The 18,323-nt window shown below is 58.0% G+C and overlaps 1 protein-coding gene across 1 annotated transcript; it reads right to left on the reverse strand.

Annotated features, from left to right (window-relative positions):
- Window positions 1-1,746: 1,746 nt before the first annotated feature.
- CRYBG2 (crystallin beta-gamma domain containing 2) lies at window positions 1,747-17,714 on the reverse strand. The gene is made up of 19 exons (XM_075564328.1): window positions 15,207-17,714; window positions 14,873-14,920; window positions 14,676-14,788; window positions 14,426-14,555; window positions 12,205-12,344; window positions 11,136-11,262; window positions 10,909-10,944; window positions 10,465-10,601; window positions 10,194-10,320; window positions 9,790-9,929; window positions 9,567-9,693; window positions 9,334-9,366; window positions 9,114-9,226; window positions 7,756-7,885; window positions 6,253-6,392; window positions 5,758-5,881; window positions 3,435-3,593; window positions 2,040-2,199; window positions 1,747-1,947 (listed from the first exon to the last, which is right to left on the reverse strand). The coding sequence occupies exons 1-19, from the start codon at window positions 17,712-17,714 to the stop codon at window positions 1,859-1,861; spliced, it is 4,581 nt and encodes a 1,526-aa protein (XP_075420443.1). The 3' UTR covers window positions 1,747-1,858.
- Between the last annotated feature and the right edge of the window lie 609 nt (window positions 17,715-18,323).

Raw genomic sequence — 18,323 nt, forward strand, 5'->3', positions numbered from 1 at the left:
GAAGGGCTTCTTCTTCCTCCTCCTCCTCACCCTCAGCCTTCTTCTCATCACTCAGGTAAGAACAGCGCCCCCCCCGCCCACTTACACCCCCCTGGCACCTTCATGCAGGGCTCCCCATACCTGCCTAGGAAAGGGGGGAGGAATGCAGGTGCCCAGGGGACTCAGCCTTCACCATGGGAGCAGAGATCCAGAGGCCCAGGTGGGCACCCAGCTTTCCCGTGCTTCTGGAAGGGCTGGCCCTGGACTGAGGCTGGGGAGAACTACAGGGTGCGCAGAGCACATGGGGGCACTTGAGGGGCATTGGGGAGCCATAGGGGATCAGGAGAGCTCAGAAGACCCCCTGACACGAGGGTGGCATCTGCCCACACGGAGCTTGGGGAGATGGTTTTGGGGAGGGGAAGTGAAGCTGCTCAGGTTTGGGTGCTGGTGGGGACCCCAAAGGGGAGGGGAGCCTGGGTGCTTGGGGAATGCAAAGAGGAGGGAAGGCTCTCAGCTGAGAAACAACTGGATCTCAGTTCAGCCGCTCCATGTTTGTCTGGGAGACAGCTCTGGCCGCATTCCTTGTGCCCAGAGGGGACTAGTCAGCCCAGGAGGCAGGAGCCAGCAAGCGTGTGCTCAGTGGGCTCCCCATCAGAAGCAGCTTGATCTGATCAAGCATTGAGAACATCTAGGTCACCCTCTGGGCATTCCTTCCAGGAGAACGTGCCACCTTGCCCGCCCACCCACCCATCCGTAGCAGGAGGCAAGCTGGCATGAAGACCCAGTGGCAGAGTGAGCTCGCACAGGGCATGGTTTGACTGGTGGAGAAGGGACTGTGGCTTTAAATAACAAAAGTCCCCTGAGATTTCCCTCCTCTCCCCCACAGACACAAGCGAATGACAAGGCAAATAAGACCAGCAGCATGAAAAGCAATGGGCCCTCTGCCCTCGATGGCCTGGGCATGGGCAATGTCTTCTTCCTCCTCCTGGCCAGCACCCTCCTCCACCTCTTCCATCTCAGCTGAAGAATCCCTCCGCCGTCTCCAAGAAACAGCTGCCACCATGACTAGCAAGAAGATCTCCTCCCCACCTAACCCTTGGGAAGCCTGGATGTCGGAAATCTCCAGGCTGCGGGAACCGACAGGGCAGCGTCTTGGGGGCAATGGCTAAAGTGGAGAAGTCTTGATGCCCAGGGGCATCGTGCCACCCAGCTGAGGCTCAATAAAGTTATCCTTGTCCTTGGAACGGGGCCTGTGTGTGCTCTCTGGAGGTTAGGGGCCCTAGGAGCTGGGCAGGAGTAGTGGCCCCCAGGGAGTGGACAGCCCAGTTTCCCTCTGCCAAATCCACAGGCTGAAGGATCCTCCCCTTAGAATGACCTTGCAGGGACAGGGATGAGACCCAGACTTGCTGTCCCTTTTCGGTTGCTTTTGCTTCATTTGTCTCTTGGTATCTGGGAATGATGGTCCATGGGGACACCCCCCCCCCACTGCCCTGGCCACCCCAACCCTGGACATTCCCAGTTACGGAGGCTCCAGGAGGCCCCCCACCCAACTAAGACTTCGGGCGCAGCAGTTAACAGGACTGCATCGGTACATTCAGCACTTTGTCCAGCCGCAGGGCTCCCTCTGCTGGCAGCAAGAGGCCTTGCCCCTGAGCCTCACACCTGGAGCAGGGAGGGGCGAAGGCAGCCGGGCGTGTTTTTCAGGCAGTTGGCTGTGAGCATTGTTCCCTCCACTCCTCGCCGCCCAAATACCCAGATGCACTGAGATGAGTATAGGCAGGAGTATATTAGAAAATAGCTTATGTTACAACAACAACAAAACCCTGTAAAGGCAAGTTCGTCTTAGCAGCAGCCTCCGAGGCCCCGGTGGTGGTGGAGCTCAAAGCACGTGGATGGTCCAGATCTGGGAGGCCCTGTCCTTGGTGGGTTCCCATAGCACCACATGGTCCCGGTCATATCCCCGGCCTCCTGGAGGTGGGTGAGAGAAGGGCGGTCAGAGATGCTAGAGATGGCTGGTTCAGCCCCTGGCGGCGTCTTCTCCCCACACATCCACCACCTACCCTTGACATCCAGGATCCTGCCTTCAAACATCTGGCTGCAGATGTGGCCCGATTCTTTGATGCTCCACGTCTGGCGGGGCAGGCGGCTCTCAGCCCACAGCACCACCTTGGAGCCCGAGCTGGGGGGCCCAATCACCTGCAGACTCATGGTGGGGGCCACCTGAGGACCCCAGAGGGCATCAGACACCGTTCGCTCCCACAAGGACTCCACCAAACCCAGGGGCCCTTAGTGCCCCAGGATGTGAATTCTGCGGTCAGGGTGATTCCAACTCACAAGGCCTAGGAGAACTGGCCCACAGGCTTTCTGAAACAGCGAACCCGAATCTCGCAGGCAGCAGACTGCTACAGCTTTCTCCCTGGGAGTGGCTGGTCGGTCCAAACTGATGACCTTCCACCTTGGCAGCCCAGTGCTAACCTGGGCCCCAGGGCTACTCCGTATGACCACGAGCTCCTCCAGGAGGCCGCCCCAGCACAGGCTTTCCCGTCAGATAAGCCTCAGCCCGGCTCCAGTTAGCAGTGCTGCGACTTTCCCTCTCTGCTTTGGGTCCCTACCCTGTGCAACGAGGAGGAGCATCGCAGGACCTGCCCAAGGTGCCCTGGATAGACTCCGTGCCATGTGCACGGGAACTGGTGAATGCAGTGCCTCCACCCAGTAAGCGTGCCCTGGCATGCCAAGGGAAAGGCAAGAGCCGTCGTCTATGGTCTACAAAGAGCAACACCCCTCGTGGCCTGCTGACACCTCCTGTTACTTTCTCCCTCAGCCACGTCACGTCAGCCACTCGGGTAGCCTGGCTTCATCCTAGACAAGGACTAAGGTTTCCGCCTCAGGGCCAGTGCACTGGCTCTTCTCTGGCGGAAGCACTCTCTCCTCGGGTATCTGCCTTCAAATGGCACCGTCTCAGAAGGGCAGCCTTGGCCACTCTGGGCGACACTTCGGTTCCCTGACCCTCCGCATTCTCCTCCACTTGTCTTGCTAGTCCTCTCTAGCACTGGGAGCACGTTAGCTGCTATTATGCTTTACTCGCCCCCACTGCTTCTCGTGGCTCCTTTCTGCCTCTCACTGGTGTACTCCCAGGACCAAGGACTGGCCCCCTGGAAGGGGCTCGGTTAACTGAGGAGCAAACCCCTCATGATCAGCAGGATTGGCATCTGGATACAGGATACCAGGGCTCAGGGATCCAATAAGAGTAGCTGGTCCACCACATGTGCTCTGCAGATGCAGTCCGAGGCCCAGAAAACATAGCTCTCCTGGCGTGCACAGCCTGCATTCTCTGCCTTCCAAGGCAGCTGGGCATCTCTGTCTGCCAGGGTGTGTCCTGCTCCTGACTGGTCTGGGACTCCCCAGGGTGGGTCTGGTGAGTGCTGGGGACCCTGTCCCAGCCCCTTGGTGAGTACCTGGTTCTTCAGTAGTCCTTCCTCATAGTACCAGATGCAACTGCCTCCAGCTCGGGGTTCGGAGACCACCACCCGGCCTGCCTTCATGTCCTCCACATGGTCCGGCACTGCCAGGAAGCCCCCCAAGGCTGCATTCCAGAGGCGGAAGTAGGCCCGGCGCTATTGGGGAGGAGAGCCAAGGGTCAGGATCCTTGGTCAGGGCTGCTTCCGCTTTACCCCCAGCATGCCCCACTCTGGAGCCCCCAGAACCAGCTCCCCAGCTTCCTCCCTGCCCCTCAATCTTTCTTAAGTGACCCCTTCTTTCACACCCAGATAACCCCAAACATGCACAGCATACACCCCTAACTCCACGCCACAGACACACCCACGGATAGGTAGAGACAGCCCCACAACAGATGGGCCCACACCGCACATGTCGGCCCGGATATTCACAGCAGTCAAGCACTTGTCCAAGTGCACACATCTGGCACTGCCCTGGCCTGTTCCGCCTGCTCCAGGCCAGGCACTGGGCTTGCTCCAAGGGCTGAGGCTCAAAGGGAGAAGCCCAGACAGGCACACACACCAGGCACCACCACGGGAGACCTGGCTTTGCCACAAGTCAGCCTGCAGTCGTGGGTGGTGCTGAGAACAACAGAATGACCACAGCTCCTGTTCTCCGAGAGTGCGCATGCTCCTGCCTGTCCTAAGGGCGTTCTCACGTGACACTTACTGCCAGTGCTCACAGGTGACTCGATTTTAAAGACGGGAAAACCAGGCTCATGGAAGTACAACCCTTGCCCAAGGTTGCAGGCCACGTCCTTGTGTACATCTCTGGCCTTTTATTTCCCCAGCTCTAAACTGTAAAGAGCCCCAGTAGCATAGTGGCTATGGGTTGGGCGCGACCCTCAAGGTCTGAGGTTCAAAACCACCAGCCGCTCCTCGGGCGACAGACAGGGTTTGCTACTCCTATAAACAGTTACGGTCTTGAAAACACAGGGGCAATTCTACCCTGTCCTGTAGGGTCATTATGAATCCACTTGATGGCAGGAAGTTTTTGAGAAAATGTGAGGGATCGAGAGAGACGCGAATATTTCTTCCAGCAACACTGTGTGGAGTGACCACAGGCACTCCGCAGCCACCTCCACGCAGGGACATTCTCTCTTATCAGGGCCTCAGAGGCACAGGCATGAGCCAACGCAGGCCCAAGGGGCCCATGTAAGCACACACACACGCATGTATGCAGAATCAGTGTAGCCAAAGCATACATGGCACATGAGATCATTTTCACACCTATGTGAATAAGCTTCACATCATAAAATTCACAGTCAAATATGGGGCAGGGGCCTCAAAAAAGTTCATGGATAAATGAAATGGAAAGATAATGAAAAATTTCCGCAAACTTTTTGAAGCCACCTCATATGTGCGTTTCTATGAAGTAGAGACAAAATATATGTCTGGCAAATTCAGGCGCTCATGGATCTTATTCCGTCAGACGAGGGTACTGTCTCTGAAGTGAGCTGATTTATAGACAGAGATGAAGTCAGTAGAGATTCCGCAAGAAGGAGTGACAAGGGGACGACTGCGACCGTGCTGGTGAGGGTTAATATTTTGTGTCCTCTCGGCTCAGTGGCCTGGCTGTTTGGTCCAACACGCGTCTGAAGGTATGTGTCCATGCGGTTTTACCAGTTACCCGCTGCAGAGGCTCAGTGGTGGAGATTATGTCCAGGGAAGTGGGCAAGGCCTCCCCCAACCCAGTGTAGGTCTTAGGAGAAAAACTGATACTCACAGCAGAAGGACGGGATTCTGCTTGAAGACTAACAAGCAGCCGGCCTGAGTTTCCAGCGGGACAGTCTAGAGATTGCAAACTCTCGAGTGCCTACAATATTGGGAGCTAATTCCTTTTCATTCCTTCTCACTCTACGAACATGCACATATGTTATATTTTCTCTAGGAGTACATATGTGTGTGTGTGTGTATATTAGAGAGAGCTAGCGAAAGTGCACATGTCTATCAGCCCAGGTTCTACAGAGAGCCAGACAATATTGCTACACAAATACATAGAACATACACTGTACACACACACCATATGCATGCACATACATATAAACATAACATACACACATGTGCAATATGCATGCAACACACACATGCAACATACTCACACATACCACATCCACATGCCACCTCCACATACAATATGCACATGCACCACTGTGTGTGTAGAGAGCGATGCAGTCTGCTTCTCCGTGGAACCCTGACCGACACGCTCACAGCTGGATCACACCCGGCAGACACACCCAGACAGGGCTAGAGAGACACGCTCAGTCCCAGATATGCTGCTCACCTGCTTGATGGGGTAGAGAGAGCCCACCCTCTGCGTCCCGCTGTACGTCAGCCAGTTGGTGATCTCACAGCTGCCCACCAGCCACTGGCGGCCCCGGAAGTCACTGTGCTCACACAGCACCCAGCTGGGCCCGGCAAATACCAGACACAGAGGGGAGTGCACACGGACAGACAGACGAGGGGGAACATGGATGTGAGAGCCTTCTCCACCTCCTTTTCACCCATCCAAGGATTCCTCAGCTTTTGGGGGGCGGGGTGGTGGAAGGGTTGGTTCCTGAGGGTGGGGAGGGACTCTTGGAAGTGGATCGGGGGTTTGCAGGCAAAGTAAGGCCAGCTGCGGCCTGAAGGCTAGGCTCCAACACCCGAGAGCCAGTGACCCCTCTCAGGCATTACTTGTCCCTCCTTCCTGGTTGAACCAGAAGGGAGGGCACAGGCTGGATTCCCCTGGGGGTCTGCCTCATCCCCAGCATCCCCTGGGCCCCCAAAGCACACTCACATGCCCCCCTTTATTTGCACGGACAGCACGTGGTTGTTGAAGCCCTCGGCCTGCAGGCTCCGCACCTCACCGCTGAGCTCAATCTCCTTCCCCTCGAAGCACTCCAGCCCGTACAGGAAAAGAGAGGGCTCCGAAAAGTGCTGGAGGGGCGGGGAGGGTAGGAGAGGAGGGATGAGGCCAAGCCCAGAGCCCTCGGCGACAGGTCTGTATTTCAGGCCATCTTCTTGAGGACAAAGCGCCTGAGTTCCACGCACAGGCCGGCTGACCACCCACACTGCAGGCTGGTGCCGCAGGTTCCCAGGGGCAGCGTGTGTTGGCAGGACCTGGAGTCCCCTCACACTTCCTCGCGGGAGGAACAAACAGCCCTGGCAGAACCCTGGGCTCACTCCAGACGGCCTCCTTTTTGTGGGCACCATGTAACAATCGCAATAATAATGGCACTTCTCACCTATCCGACGTGGGGTTCTGCACCACGTGCGTCCGTCCCCTCATCACCCCATGACTTCTCCACAGCCCTAACAGGCAGACGCTACTAGCGTGAGAGGGAAACTGAGGCTGGAGAAGGTCCACACTTGCCAAGGCCCCAGGTCTGCCTGCCAAGGCCACTGTGTCACAGAGTGTGGACTCTGAAGCCAGGCTGCCCCGGTTAAAGTCTGGCAGAGCCAGTTACCAGCTGGATAACCTTGAGTAACCCCTCTGCACCTATAAAAGGGAGATCTTCCTCATAGCGGGTTTAAAAGGGTGTGGTGAGGACCACACACCTTAGTATAATATATGGGGAGCCCTTTAAACATTCCTGGCATTGTCGGCTGCAGTGCCCAGGCACCACTACCTGGCCTGGCCACTCAGTCATCAAGTCCTACCAACCCCACCCACACGATACAGCCTGTTCCTCAGCCTAGGCCATGCCCTTCACCCACCTTCCCCGCAGCTGAGCCAGCCTTTCCCCCACCTGCACCCCTCTTCGCCCCATCCACTTCTGTATCTGGACTCTCCGCACCAACCCCATGATCATCTTTATATCCACTTGACACAGGGTCCCTGGAGGTGGGGCTGCATCTAATTTCTCCCCGGGCCCCTATTTCAGGACCAAGGCGCCCTGGTGGTGCGATGGTTAAGCACTGGGTTGGAAACTATAAGGTGGGCGGTGTGAATCTGTCAGAAATGAGGGTCTGAAATGTACACACCCCCCCAACTCACAGTAAAACGTGACCAAACAAAGACCACAGCCTAGGACACACGGCGGCCCTCTCAGCTCTGCGGTATAGGTTAGCTCTGAGTAGGGACCCACCCAGCGACATACCACGACACCACACCATGTCACCACCTAGCAGCTGCAGCTCAATCACCACCCAGTGAGCCGAACTGGCTGAGCCCTCCAGGCTCAAGGGGATCTGGTGGTCTGCACGAAGATTGGGGGGAACCCAGAAGAGGGTCTGTGCCCGGTACTGCCCAGCGGCTCGCCCTGCCTCAGGGGTTGTCCAGGGGGACAGGGACACTCACCAGAGGGACCTTCTGGAGAGAGCCCAGGACCGTGGAGGCCAGACAGCCCATGGCCGTGAGCGTGGGGAACTCGCCCTCAGAAAGGATATACTGGTCACCCTCAAAGTTCTTGTCATCAAACAGGATCCAGCTGGGGATGGGCAAGAAGAGAGAAGGTGAGTAGGAGGTGAGCCAACCCTACTCCCAGTCTGGCCAGGTCGCCCTGCGTGTGAACAGTGAGGGAGAGGTCAAAGAAAAATGCACTGAAGGGGCAGGGACTGCGGTCAGACTCAAGGTCAGACTGATGGAATAGTCGAGCCCCTAAGGGCATGGACTGCACATTCTCCTTTCTAGGAATCGCTGCATGAATGGGCTCAGACGTAAGAACCATTGCGAGGGTGGCACAGGACCGGCAGTGCTTCGCATTGCTGTACACAGGGCACCTCACCACCACCTTGGGGTGCTCTGCAAAACGTGAGATGACACACACAGCAGGAGGCTGGCCACTGCCCGTAGCGCTGGTTGCAGTTATGAGATGATAACTGGGGGCTGTGCAGGGAAGAGACGCTTCTTAGAAGCGACAGATATTGAAGTGTTGACCGGAGACTTTTGATGATGGGTCTGGGATTTTCCATCACACACCCACATAGAGCGGAGGGATAGAGCAAGCAAGCTGGAGGTTAGTAGTACTCTGTTATCTAGGTCTGCATGCTTTCCATGAAAACTCTAAGGATTCCAGGGAGCGCTGTCCGGGCCCTGTAGGACGGCTAACCACAAGGCCTGTCGTACAAAGCCGCCAGGCGATTTGTGGGAGAATGTTGGGGCTGTCTGCTCCTGTAAAGATGTACAATCTCCGAAACCCTACACGGGCTTGCTGTAAATCAAGGGCCCAAACAAAAGCAAAAACACTGCCATAGAATCGATTCCAACTCCTAGCCCTCAACGACGATTGGGCATTGCAACCTCGGCGCCCTAGTGGTACTGTCAGCTCATGTTGGGCTGCTAACCACAAGGTCGGCAGTTCAAACCCACCCACGACTCCGCAGGAGAAAGATGAGGCTGTCTGCTTCAGTAAAGATTCACAGCCTCGGACACCGACAGAGGGTCATCATGAGAGAATGGATTGCTTTGCAGTGCGTTTGATTTGGTTTAGGCTACTACAGCTGACGTGGGGCTTTATTTTGTGTTTGAAGCTTGAACGACTCATGACAGACAGAAGTCTCAAGGAGGTTCCGGAAAGGAAATCATCCCTTTTCTGGGAAGAGTTTTCTTCTGCCACCCACAGTGAGTTAAGGCTGAACGGTTAAGTGCTTCAAGATAGGTGCCTCCACCTGCACCCTCTCCCTCACCCCGCCCCCACCCTACACACACACACTCACCTGCCGCCGTGCACACGGCAAGATTGGGCCTGGAAGGAGGCGGGCAAAGAGGCCTGGTCATCCTCGAAAGAGATGTGGTCTCCCAGGAAGTCGGGACTGGAGAAAAGTTGAATCTGGGGGCATGAAGGGGAGATAGTGCGAAGGGGCGCGGCAGAGTAGGGGGAGAGCACGCGTTAAATAGGGAGGATCTTAAATGAGGGGAGAGTCTTACACCCCTTACCTTTGAGACAAAGTGCAGATTGTGCTCCCCGACCTGAAGGGAGGGACCAAAATTTCCAGACGTAAGGAAATCAGGCCCAAAAGTCAGGACCGCGGTCTTCAAGTGCCAGCTCCTTTGTCCCTGGCGGGCATTGGCCACGCCCCTCCGAGGGCTGTCCTTCCAGACTCCACCCCCTCCACCGAGGGCGCGTTCCTCACGTCAAGCCCCGCCCCTCGCGGAGGCCCCGCCCGCACCTGCAGGACCGGCTGCAGCGACGCGAGGGCGCTGTTGCCCGAGCCCCAGTCATCGCAGTTGCGGTACACGCCCTTCTCCAGCACGTACTGCTCCCCGGAGAAGCCCACGTCCTGATAGGCCACCCACCTACAGAGGGGCGGGACGTGGGTCAGCGGGGGCGGGGCCGGCACCTCCCTTGGAACCGCCCCGCCCGCTCCGCCCCCGGGAGCCGCGCTCGCTCACACGCCGCTGAGCACGTGGATAGCTTGTGTGTGCGGTCCGTGTCCAGCCAGCTCCACGTCTGCCAACGCCTCGCTCACTTCCACGCCGGGCCCCTCGAAATCCATGGCCTCAAACAGCACCACAGCCGGGTCCCCGAAATCCTGAACCGCGGGGACAGTTCGGTCTCCGCCAGCCCATCCCACCCAAGGACAGAAAGGGAGTGCCCGGCCCCAGGGACGCAGCCCACCCAGAGAATTCAGGGTGAATGGGCCGTGCAGCCCGGGGGAAGAGTAGCAGCAGGAGGGGAGAGGCTAGACCTCTGGAGAACAGGAAGAGGGGGACAAGTCCTCCCCTTGCACATCGTGCTCAAGGGAAGCTGGCGCTGGCTTAGAGGCAAGAAGGATGGCCCAGTTGTCTTCTCTTACCGTACGGATGACCCGCAGGGAAGCCAGCACCTCGTCGAAACCTCCCCAGCGTGACCAGTCAGCGTATTCCCCCTCCTCCAGCAAGTACTGGTGGCCCCGGAAGCCCTCCTTCTCATAGCCCACCCAGCTAGGGAGAAAAAAGATGAGCAGTCACAGGAAGCCCCTGAATAAGACAGCTACTGTCCCCTCCCAGGTGCTCAGGACCCTCCCTGCCTCCAGGGATAGAGGGTAGGGAGTGTGTGGGTGAGATGGAAGGGTGCTAAGGTCTCACCAGCCCCCGAGGATCTGCAGGGACCCCACAGAGGCCAGGTGGGGGCTTTTGCTGTCTTCTGGCTTCCGCAGGTTGTAGATGTCACGACTCACTTCCCAGCTCTGGCCCTGAAAACCTGGGGCCTCAAACACCACAGCCTGCGGGTGTGTGAGTCGGGGGTTAGACTGGTGCACAGTGGTCTGGGCCCAAACACCCAGCCAGCCCAGGAATGACTCTGCCCAGTATCAGTCCAGAGCCCTCGTCCCTTACCAAACCCCAGGTCTCTATCCAACTCCTGCCCACTCTGACCAGGGCCTGATATCTCAAAAGCCGGTTCCCAGTGAGCCCGTCAGACACTATCCTCCCAGACCCAGCTTCTGACTCACAGTGTCCACTCTCTTGCCTTCCAGCCCAGACATGATGACCACCCTCCCCAGAGACCCTCCTGGACTCCCAGGCTCTTACCTTGGGCTCCCCAGGCCGCTCCACACTAGGGCATCCCTGTGTAAGAGGCAGAGCTAAGACAGAGCTGCTCAGAGTGGGAAGACAGATGGGCAGGGGACCCAGGATTCTCCTGATCCTGAGACCCTTCAAAGGGGTCACTCTTGCTGCCCTTTGTCCCCACCCCTCTGTCTCACCCTGCCTCCTCCAATCTCCATACCCAGTGAGAGCCCTCAGGCCCTGCCCTTTACCAGTGTCAGAGGCTTCAGGGAGCCAACAGTGGGACTGGCTGTGCCACAGGCCTCCAAGGTGGGGTACTCCCCAGGCTCCAAGATGCAGGGAGTGTCTCCAAAGGAGGGTTTGGGATACAGCAGCCACCTGGGGGATGGCAAAGAAACTGCTGCATCCCAGATCCCACAGGGCACAGATCAGTGGGTGGGAGGGAAGATTTTGAGGGGACAATCTCAGGAGGAGTCCCCATTAAGGAATCTCCCATCATTGATGGTAGGACCTGCCTCCGTTCCATCCTGCTGAATTTCACACAGCAGTGGCTGAGTTCTATGACTTCTCTGCTTTAAAATCCTTCGTAAAAAAAAAAAAAATCAGTTCCTTATAGACCCAGTAGTTCCCATTGAAGCCAGCAGCACAGAGTCCTGGGACGTCCGACCCCTGCCTCTGTCCCCGGGATTCACATCTCACCACCTGCCCCTTACATTAGCCAGACTGAACTTACAGTGCCCACCTGTCTCACCCCTGGGTCTGTGCAGGGCCTGTTCCTTTCTCCATCATCTCACTAGCGAATACACCGGGGCAGCTACTCCAGGCTTGAACAAAACGGACAAAATCTCTGCCCTTTAGAACTTAGATTTTTCTCTGGGCTCATCCCAGTCCAGGCACCCCCACCTCCAGGAAGGCCTCTATGACTACCCTACTACCCCCAGCTAGTATGCTGCTTTCCCCTGCATCTGCAGTCCCCTGCTACCTGCACCATCTCCTCCCCACAATGGATTGCCATCTTCTGTCTTCTGGTCTGTCACCACCGGTTGACTGAGCATTTGTTAAAGGCAGGAGTGTCCCCAGCTCTCAGCAAACCCCAAACCTCAGCTCCCTACCATGGAGTCAATTCTGACTCATAGTGACCCTATAAGACAGAGTTCAGCTGCCCCTTTGGGTTTATGGCTATATAAACAGTCTCCGTCCTGGAGCAGGCGGCTTCATCTTCCTCCCACGGAGCAGCTGCTGGGCCTGGCCAGCTCTAACTCACTACTCCAGGAGGACTCTTGGTACCCAGCCCCGAGACGGTTACATGAAGGGACTCACAGTCCTGCGGAGACAGCGACAGAGGCCACCTGCAGGGGATGCCCCAAGCCCTGGGGGTCCTCCAAGGCCTGGGTTAGCTTCACATGCTCCCCTTTGAGACCCTCCTCAGAGAACAGGCTGATCTCTGGGGTGCAGTAATCCTGCGGAGGGAAGAGAGGAAACCAGTGTGAAACACCCTCCTCTGCCCCCACCTATTTTCCCAAGCTTGTCCTGCCAGAGCCCTGGGTGGTTTCTGGAACCCCAGACGACAGGAGGCAACTGGATGGTCTCAGACAAGCCTTATCCTAGAGCCCTTTCATGTCCAGCCAGCACCAGCACTCTGTGGCCCCCATGCCCATCTCCCCCACCGCTGGGCAAGCTGCCTTTCTGGCTGGCAGAGGGACAGGTGAGATAGACAAGGTCTAATGCTCCATCTCACCCCAGGAAGCAGCAGGCCCTCTGCATTCTGGGTGTTTCTTCCTCCTTAGGGCCACTTTCCACTCACTCATCAAATGCTGGTGGCACTCCGATGGAGTGCAGCACACCTCTCCATGTCATTATCACTCCCCCACCAGTGAGGAAGGTGAGCTCAGAGAGGTGGGGCAACCTTCCCAAAGTCACACAGCTCGAAAGCAGCCACGAGAAGAAAAGACCATCATAGTTTGGGTTCTCCATTTTCCACCCGCTCCTCCCACAGGCCTGGCACACAGCAGGCGCCCAATTAATACTGAAGAGATCCAATGAAGTCAGGTCCCCCTGACTTCAAAGCCCTTGCTCTCTCTCTTGTCCCTTGTTACCTCCCACACAAAGATGAATTTATTGTGAGAGGCTGCCAGTAAATTATCCACAAACATCTGTGTGTGTCTGAGAAGCTTTGAAAACCCCTGTCCCTCCTCTGCCTGACTGGTCGGCTGCCCTAGTTAGGACTCATCAGCGCCGGGGTCTTTTGTGCGGAGGGTGTCACAATGCGCACTTGGGGTCACTCACTGTTTCCTTTTTTTTAAGCCAGGCCCCAGCCCTCCCTAGAGGACTCTGGGGTCTTCCTAGTACCAAGATGGCTTTTAGGTCAAATTTCATGTCATTTCTGTAGTTTACAAATTAGTGTTGGGAAGACACTCGCTCTTTTCTGCGCCCTCTCCCCTCTCTGCTTTACAAACATGGAATTCCAGTGTTGATCAAGCCCTTGCAAACCACCACCACACACACACATGCACATGCACACATGCAAACACACACATACACATATACACATGCATACACAGACACATATACATATACACACATACACACACATGCTCACACACATACACAGAAACACACATGCACACACATACAGTCACACACCCACACATACATACATACACAGATACACACATACATACACAGACACACACATGCACATACACACAAACACACATTCGCACACACACACAGACCCCATGCCTCAAAATTCAACAGTGGCTCTTTGGGCTGAAGTAGCCTTTCCTGGTTTCCAAGTCTCTACTCGTTAAGCTATCGAAATACTTCTAAATCCCCAATCTAGTCAAACAGCTTCCTGCTTCCAACCCCAGCTCATCTGCTGGCTTAACCATGAGGCCTGCAGGGCAGAAAGCAGGACGCCCCCACCTGCCAGGGCTGGGCACCGTGCCTGGCACACAGCAGGCATCGGTGAGCGCCTGTGGGCTGAGCGCCTGGGCCCTGGTGCAGGTGACTCCTCCCATGAAGAGGCTCACAGTATGAGAACCACAAATGTCGGTGTGCTTCAGAAGTCCGGGAAACGTTGCCTGGCTGGGCCACTGCCCTGGTTAAGACTCATCTCTCGCTGAGCCCTTTGTCAGCACCAGCTGGCACGTCCTCAGACTTGGTTCCTTCTGCTGGCTCTGCCTCGTCGAACCAGCCTCTGCACCTGCCCCAGAATGGCTCCAAGGATCAGTGACTCCCCAAAACCCCAACACTCACTGCCATCGGTCAATTCTGACTCACAGCGACCCCTGTGGGTTTCCAAGGCTGTGACCCTTCAGGGAGTAGAAAGCCCCGTCTTTCTCCTTCAGAGCAGGTGGGGGTTTCGAACTGTTGATCTGGAGGTGAGCAGCCCAACACATAACCACAACGCCACCAGGGCTGCAGAGTTCCCAATTCTGGGCAAATGAGGCCACTCCCCTCCTCAGCCTGGAGTGTCTCCCGTGGCTGACGGGCACATGCTTCCCTCAGAGCAGGGTTCTGGAGGGCAGGGCCCACTCACCTGGACAACCCTCCTCAGGGAGCCGATGCTCTTGGAGTTCCACTCGGACCTTGGGGCTTGGAGTTCCGCATCTCCTTCAGGCAGGACCAGCTTCCGGCCCTGGAACCCCGGCTCTTCGTAGAGCACCCAGCTGTGTGTGACATGCCCACGAGGCAGCTGATGACGTTTCTGCTCGGTTGGCTTAGATACTTCTCACTGTCCCCAACCCCTAGGTTCACAACAGAACCTCCGTTGGGCACACCCCACTCACCAGCCTCGTACCACCCTTACAGAGGCCACCGGGAGCCAGCCAGACGCATCGGGGATGTCTTCCCAGATCTCCTTGCTGCTGCCCTGGCAGCTGGGCTCCGAGAACAGAATCATCTGGACAAGGCACAGAGGAAGTCTTCAGGCCCCCTCCCGGGGCTCTTGCCACTTGGGCCCCCTCCCCCACAGCCCCCAGCCTACCTTTCCAGGCCTGGTGTTCAGTTTGCCCTGGGTCTTCAGTGCTGGGCTCTGGGAGGTGGGGGTGGGGGTGGGGATGATCGGAAGTCATACAGGGTTGTCTCCCCACAACCCACCGTTCCAGGCAACCCACATCCTCCTAATTCTTGCCCCCACAGAGGATGCCACACATGTCCTTTCAATCCCAAGGGGTCCATCAACCCAGTCCCAGGGACTGGGTGCCCACCCCCCAGACCCAACTGCAGAGCAAACCTCCTGCTGTCTGGCGCTGGACGTCACACTGACCAAAGTCCTGATGCGGCCAGGACCTTCCCTTTCCCACCCCAGCCTCACTCACCCTTCTCTCCAGGGGCTGGGATCGGGGGAGCTTCTCTGGCGCTGAACTTTCACTGCAGAGCAGGGACAACTGCCCGGATACCCTCCTGAGCCCCAGAGGCCTATGGGGTGTCAGAGCAGATAGCTTTGTGCCCAGGGGCTCCAGGGTAGGGGCCTCCTTGGCAGTAGGCACCAGACCGCCAAACAGAAGGCTGCCTCCGAGCCGGGAAGTGGGTCTGTTGTTGGCCTGGCCCTCCAGTGCCTGCCCCAGGGGGGAGCTTTTGGTGCCAGCTACATGCTGCTTCATCATCTCCAGAGGGGAGCGGAAGTTCTGGGGAGGCCTGGCAGGGAGGGGGTCCCAAAAGGGGCTGGGCCCAGCCTTCTCCTGCCTGTGCTGGAGCTTCTCCTCGTCGCTCAGGTATGGGTTCTCAGGTTCCTCCTCCTCCTCCTCCTCCTCTTCCTCCTCTTTTAGGGCTGGCACCTCCTGGGGGCTAGGTTCCATCACCCAGGGCCCGGGTGGACCCTCCTCAATGGCTGGCAGGGTAGCATACATGGCCAAGTAGGAGGAGCGGGGGGCTCGGGGCAGCCGGTGAGTGCGGAGGATCTCAGGGGGCTCCATGCTCCTCAGGGTATCCAGGAAAATCTCCAGGTCTGCAGCCAGAGCCTGCTCCTCCTCCTCCCTCGCTGGCTCTGGGAGCAACTGGTCCTTGGAGTCAGTGACACACTGGGACTTCAGGCTGGCCTTTGTTCCCAATGGCATGGGTGCAGGGGGGCCTTCTGCGCCAGGGGATACCTTGTCTATTGAGAAGGATGGGACAGGGATGGCAGCAGGGCCCTGGACCACCACGTTGGGGGTGGCAAACGGGGCCGGAGCAGCGCCAGAGTCCTGGACAGCCTCTGTTTGGGTGGGAGATGTGCTGGGGCTGCCTTGAGAGCCCCCGGCAACCTCTTCCTGTTTGAGGGATGGAAGCGCAGGAGCCACCGGGCCTTGGACAACTTCTTCCTTGGTGAGAGAAGGGGCCAGGCAGCCTTCGGTACCCTTGACAACCTCTTTGGGGGCAGAAGCTGAGCTAAAGTGGTCCTCTGGGCCCTGGGCCACTTTGACTGCCTTGGGGGGTGGGCCAGCAGGACCCTGTGTTCCCTCCTTCTGGACGAGGGAGAAGACAGGGCTATCTTCCTGGGCTGGAGCAACCGTGCTGCTTGGGGAGGCTGGAAGGGCAATCCCTGCAGGGCTGGGGGCAGCCTGCCTCTTGGTTGACGATGGAGCAGGGAGTTGTGTGGAGGCCACGCTGACCTTGTTCCTCAGCACAGGGTGGCTGGTAGCAGCTGGGGGGTCTGTGAGCTCTTCCCTTTTGCCAGGGTGCAGGTCGTGGGATTCCCTGGGCTCCAGAGTATGCTGGGTCCTGGGGTGAGTGGGCACTGCAAGCTGCTCTGGGTGGTGGGCTAGGCCCAGGGAGGTCTGAAGTCTGGGGGCAGAAGGTCCTGCTGTGCGGTCCCGAGAAGTCAGGAGAGAGAGCTGAGTGGGACTGGAAGCTCGTGGAACCCTAGGGACCTCCTGGGTCCTGGTCTTCAGGGCCTTGCCCTGGTCTTGCTCTGGGTGGGCTGTAGGGACGTGCTGGCTGTGAGGGGGGTAGGGACCTACTGGGAAGCCTCCAGGGTCCAGGGCAGCTCTGTCCTTTGGCTCTGGTGTCTCATTCTCAGGCAGCTGCTCCGGGACTGCCCCTCCAGGGCCACCCAGAGCTGGGCTCTGTGGTACAATGAGCGTGGGCCTGGGCAGTCGGCTGGCAGGTGGGTTGCACTCAGGAGGCACCAGGCTTGTGAGCAGCTCCAGGGCCTGGCTGTGACTGGGGGAACCCTCTGCCCGGGGTCTCACCACCACTCCCCGGACCGTGCGGACAGCATTACGGCCTCTTGGCAGGGCCTCACCCGACAGCACGGGCCTCATGGTCACGGAGCTGTTGACTCGCCGGTCCACCTGCCCTGCCACCACCGTGGTAGTCCGCACAGTGCGTGTCACCCGCTGTTCCTCGGGCATCTGGGAGGCCTGGATGGCGAGGCCCATCGCTGGATGGGGGCTCGGCTCCCGTGGCCCGGGCTGGGCCACCAAGAACTCAGACCTGACCAGGGCACCTGGGCCTGGGGTCTCCGTAGTCATGGGGGGCTGGAGGCTGCCATCTCTCTGATCCACAGCCATCTTCAGCCTCCCCGCTGGCCGCCTCTCCTTGGGGGGTGGTGCGTACCTCTTGGAAAAGATGGGCTCGTGGCTCTGAAAGCTCCAGGCAGGCCCCCCTTGGGCGCCCTGGTGATATACAGTCTCTTCCTCCCGGGAAACGAAGCCATTGACTTCTTCTCGCCGGTGGCTGTGCTCGGTCACCTCCCAGGAGCCATCCTCCTGTGTCCCTGACACCAGAGACACCTTGTGTAATCGGTGTCTGTTTTCTTCCTGGGCAGGGGGCCTCTGCCGCCACACCAACGTGGCGCTCACCACTCGGGCCTCGGCCCGGGCCGGGGGCCCGTCTTCCTCCTCCATGCCGGGCCCCAGAGGCGTCCTCCACTCACAGTGGTCCAGCTCCCTGCAGTGGAGGGGCAGGGAGAAGGGCATTGAGGGGGGTCAAGCGCTGTGAGGGAGACGCCCTGTAGTCCAGGCCGGGTGACCCTGAGCAAGTCACTTGACCTGTGGAGTCTGTTTTCTCATACATAACACCAGCAGGATACTCACCACTGTGACTTGATTCATCAGCTGTCAGCCACCCCCCCCCCACTTTTTGGTGAGCCCCTAGCATTCTTCAAAAGGGGAAGCAGAGGGCCAAGCCTGCAAGTGGAGATGGGAAAGAGCAGACAGCTATTCCTAAGGGTTTATCCCACTCAGGGGGGCCCTGGTGGCACGGTGGTTAAAGCACTCCATGCAGGCTGCTTCCCAGAAGGATGTCCAGCCTTGGAACCCCACGGGGCAGTGTGATCCACAGCCCTGCCCGGTTGCTAGGCTTCAGAACCGACGCCGCAGCGGCCACGGATGTGAAGGGCTTGCTTGGTGCGCTGACCCTTTTTGAAGCACCATCCAATACTTGTCCTGCTGGACCCCAAAGCAGTCCAGGAGTGTGACCCTCGAGTGTGACACTACCTTGCGAGTACAAGACCC

Source organism: Tenrec ecaudatus, chromosome 1, assembly GCF_050624435.1.
Source record: "Tenrec ecaudatus isolate mTenEca1 chromosome 1, mTenEca1.hap1, whole genome shotgun sequence".
Lineage (NCBI taxonomy): Eukaryota > Metazoa > Chordata > Mammalia > Afrosoricida > Tenrecidae > Tenrec > Tenrec ecaudatus.

Bases quoted from the DNA above. Each gene is read 5' to 3' on its own strand.
- CRYBG2 (XM_075564328.1), bottom strand. From the start codon at position 17,714: ATGGAGGAGGAAGACGGGCCCCCGGCCCGGGCCGAGGCCCGAGTGGTG. The intron at 9,227-9,333 runs GTAAGGGGTGTA...TCATGCCCCCAG, and splicing joins ATCTGCACTTTGTCTCAAAG to ATTCAACTTTTCTCCAGTCC. The intron at 2,200-3,434 runs GTACTCACCAAG...TGGGGTCCTCAG, and splicing joins AAGGACTACTGAAGAACCAG to GTGGCCCCCACCATGAGTCT.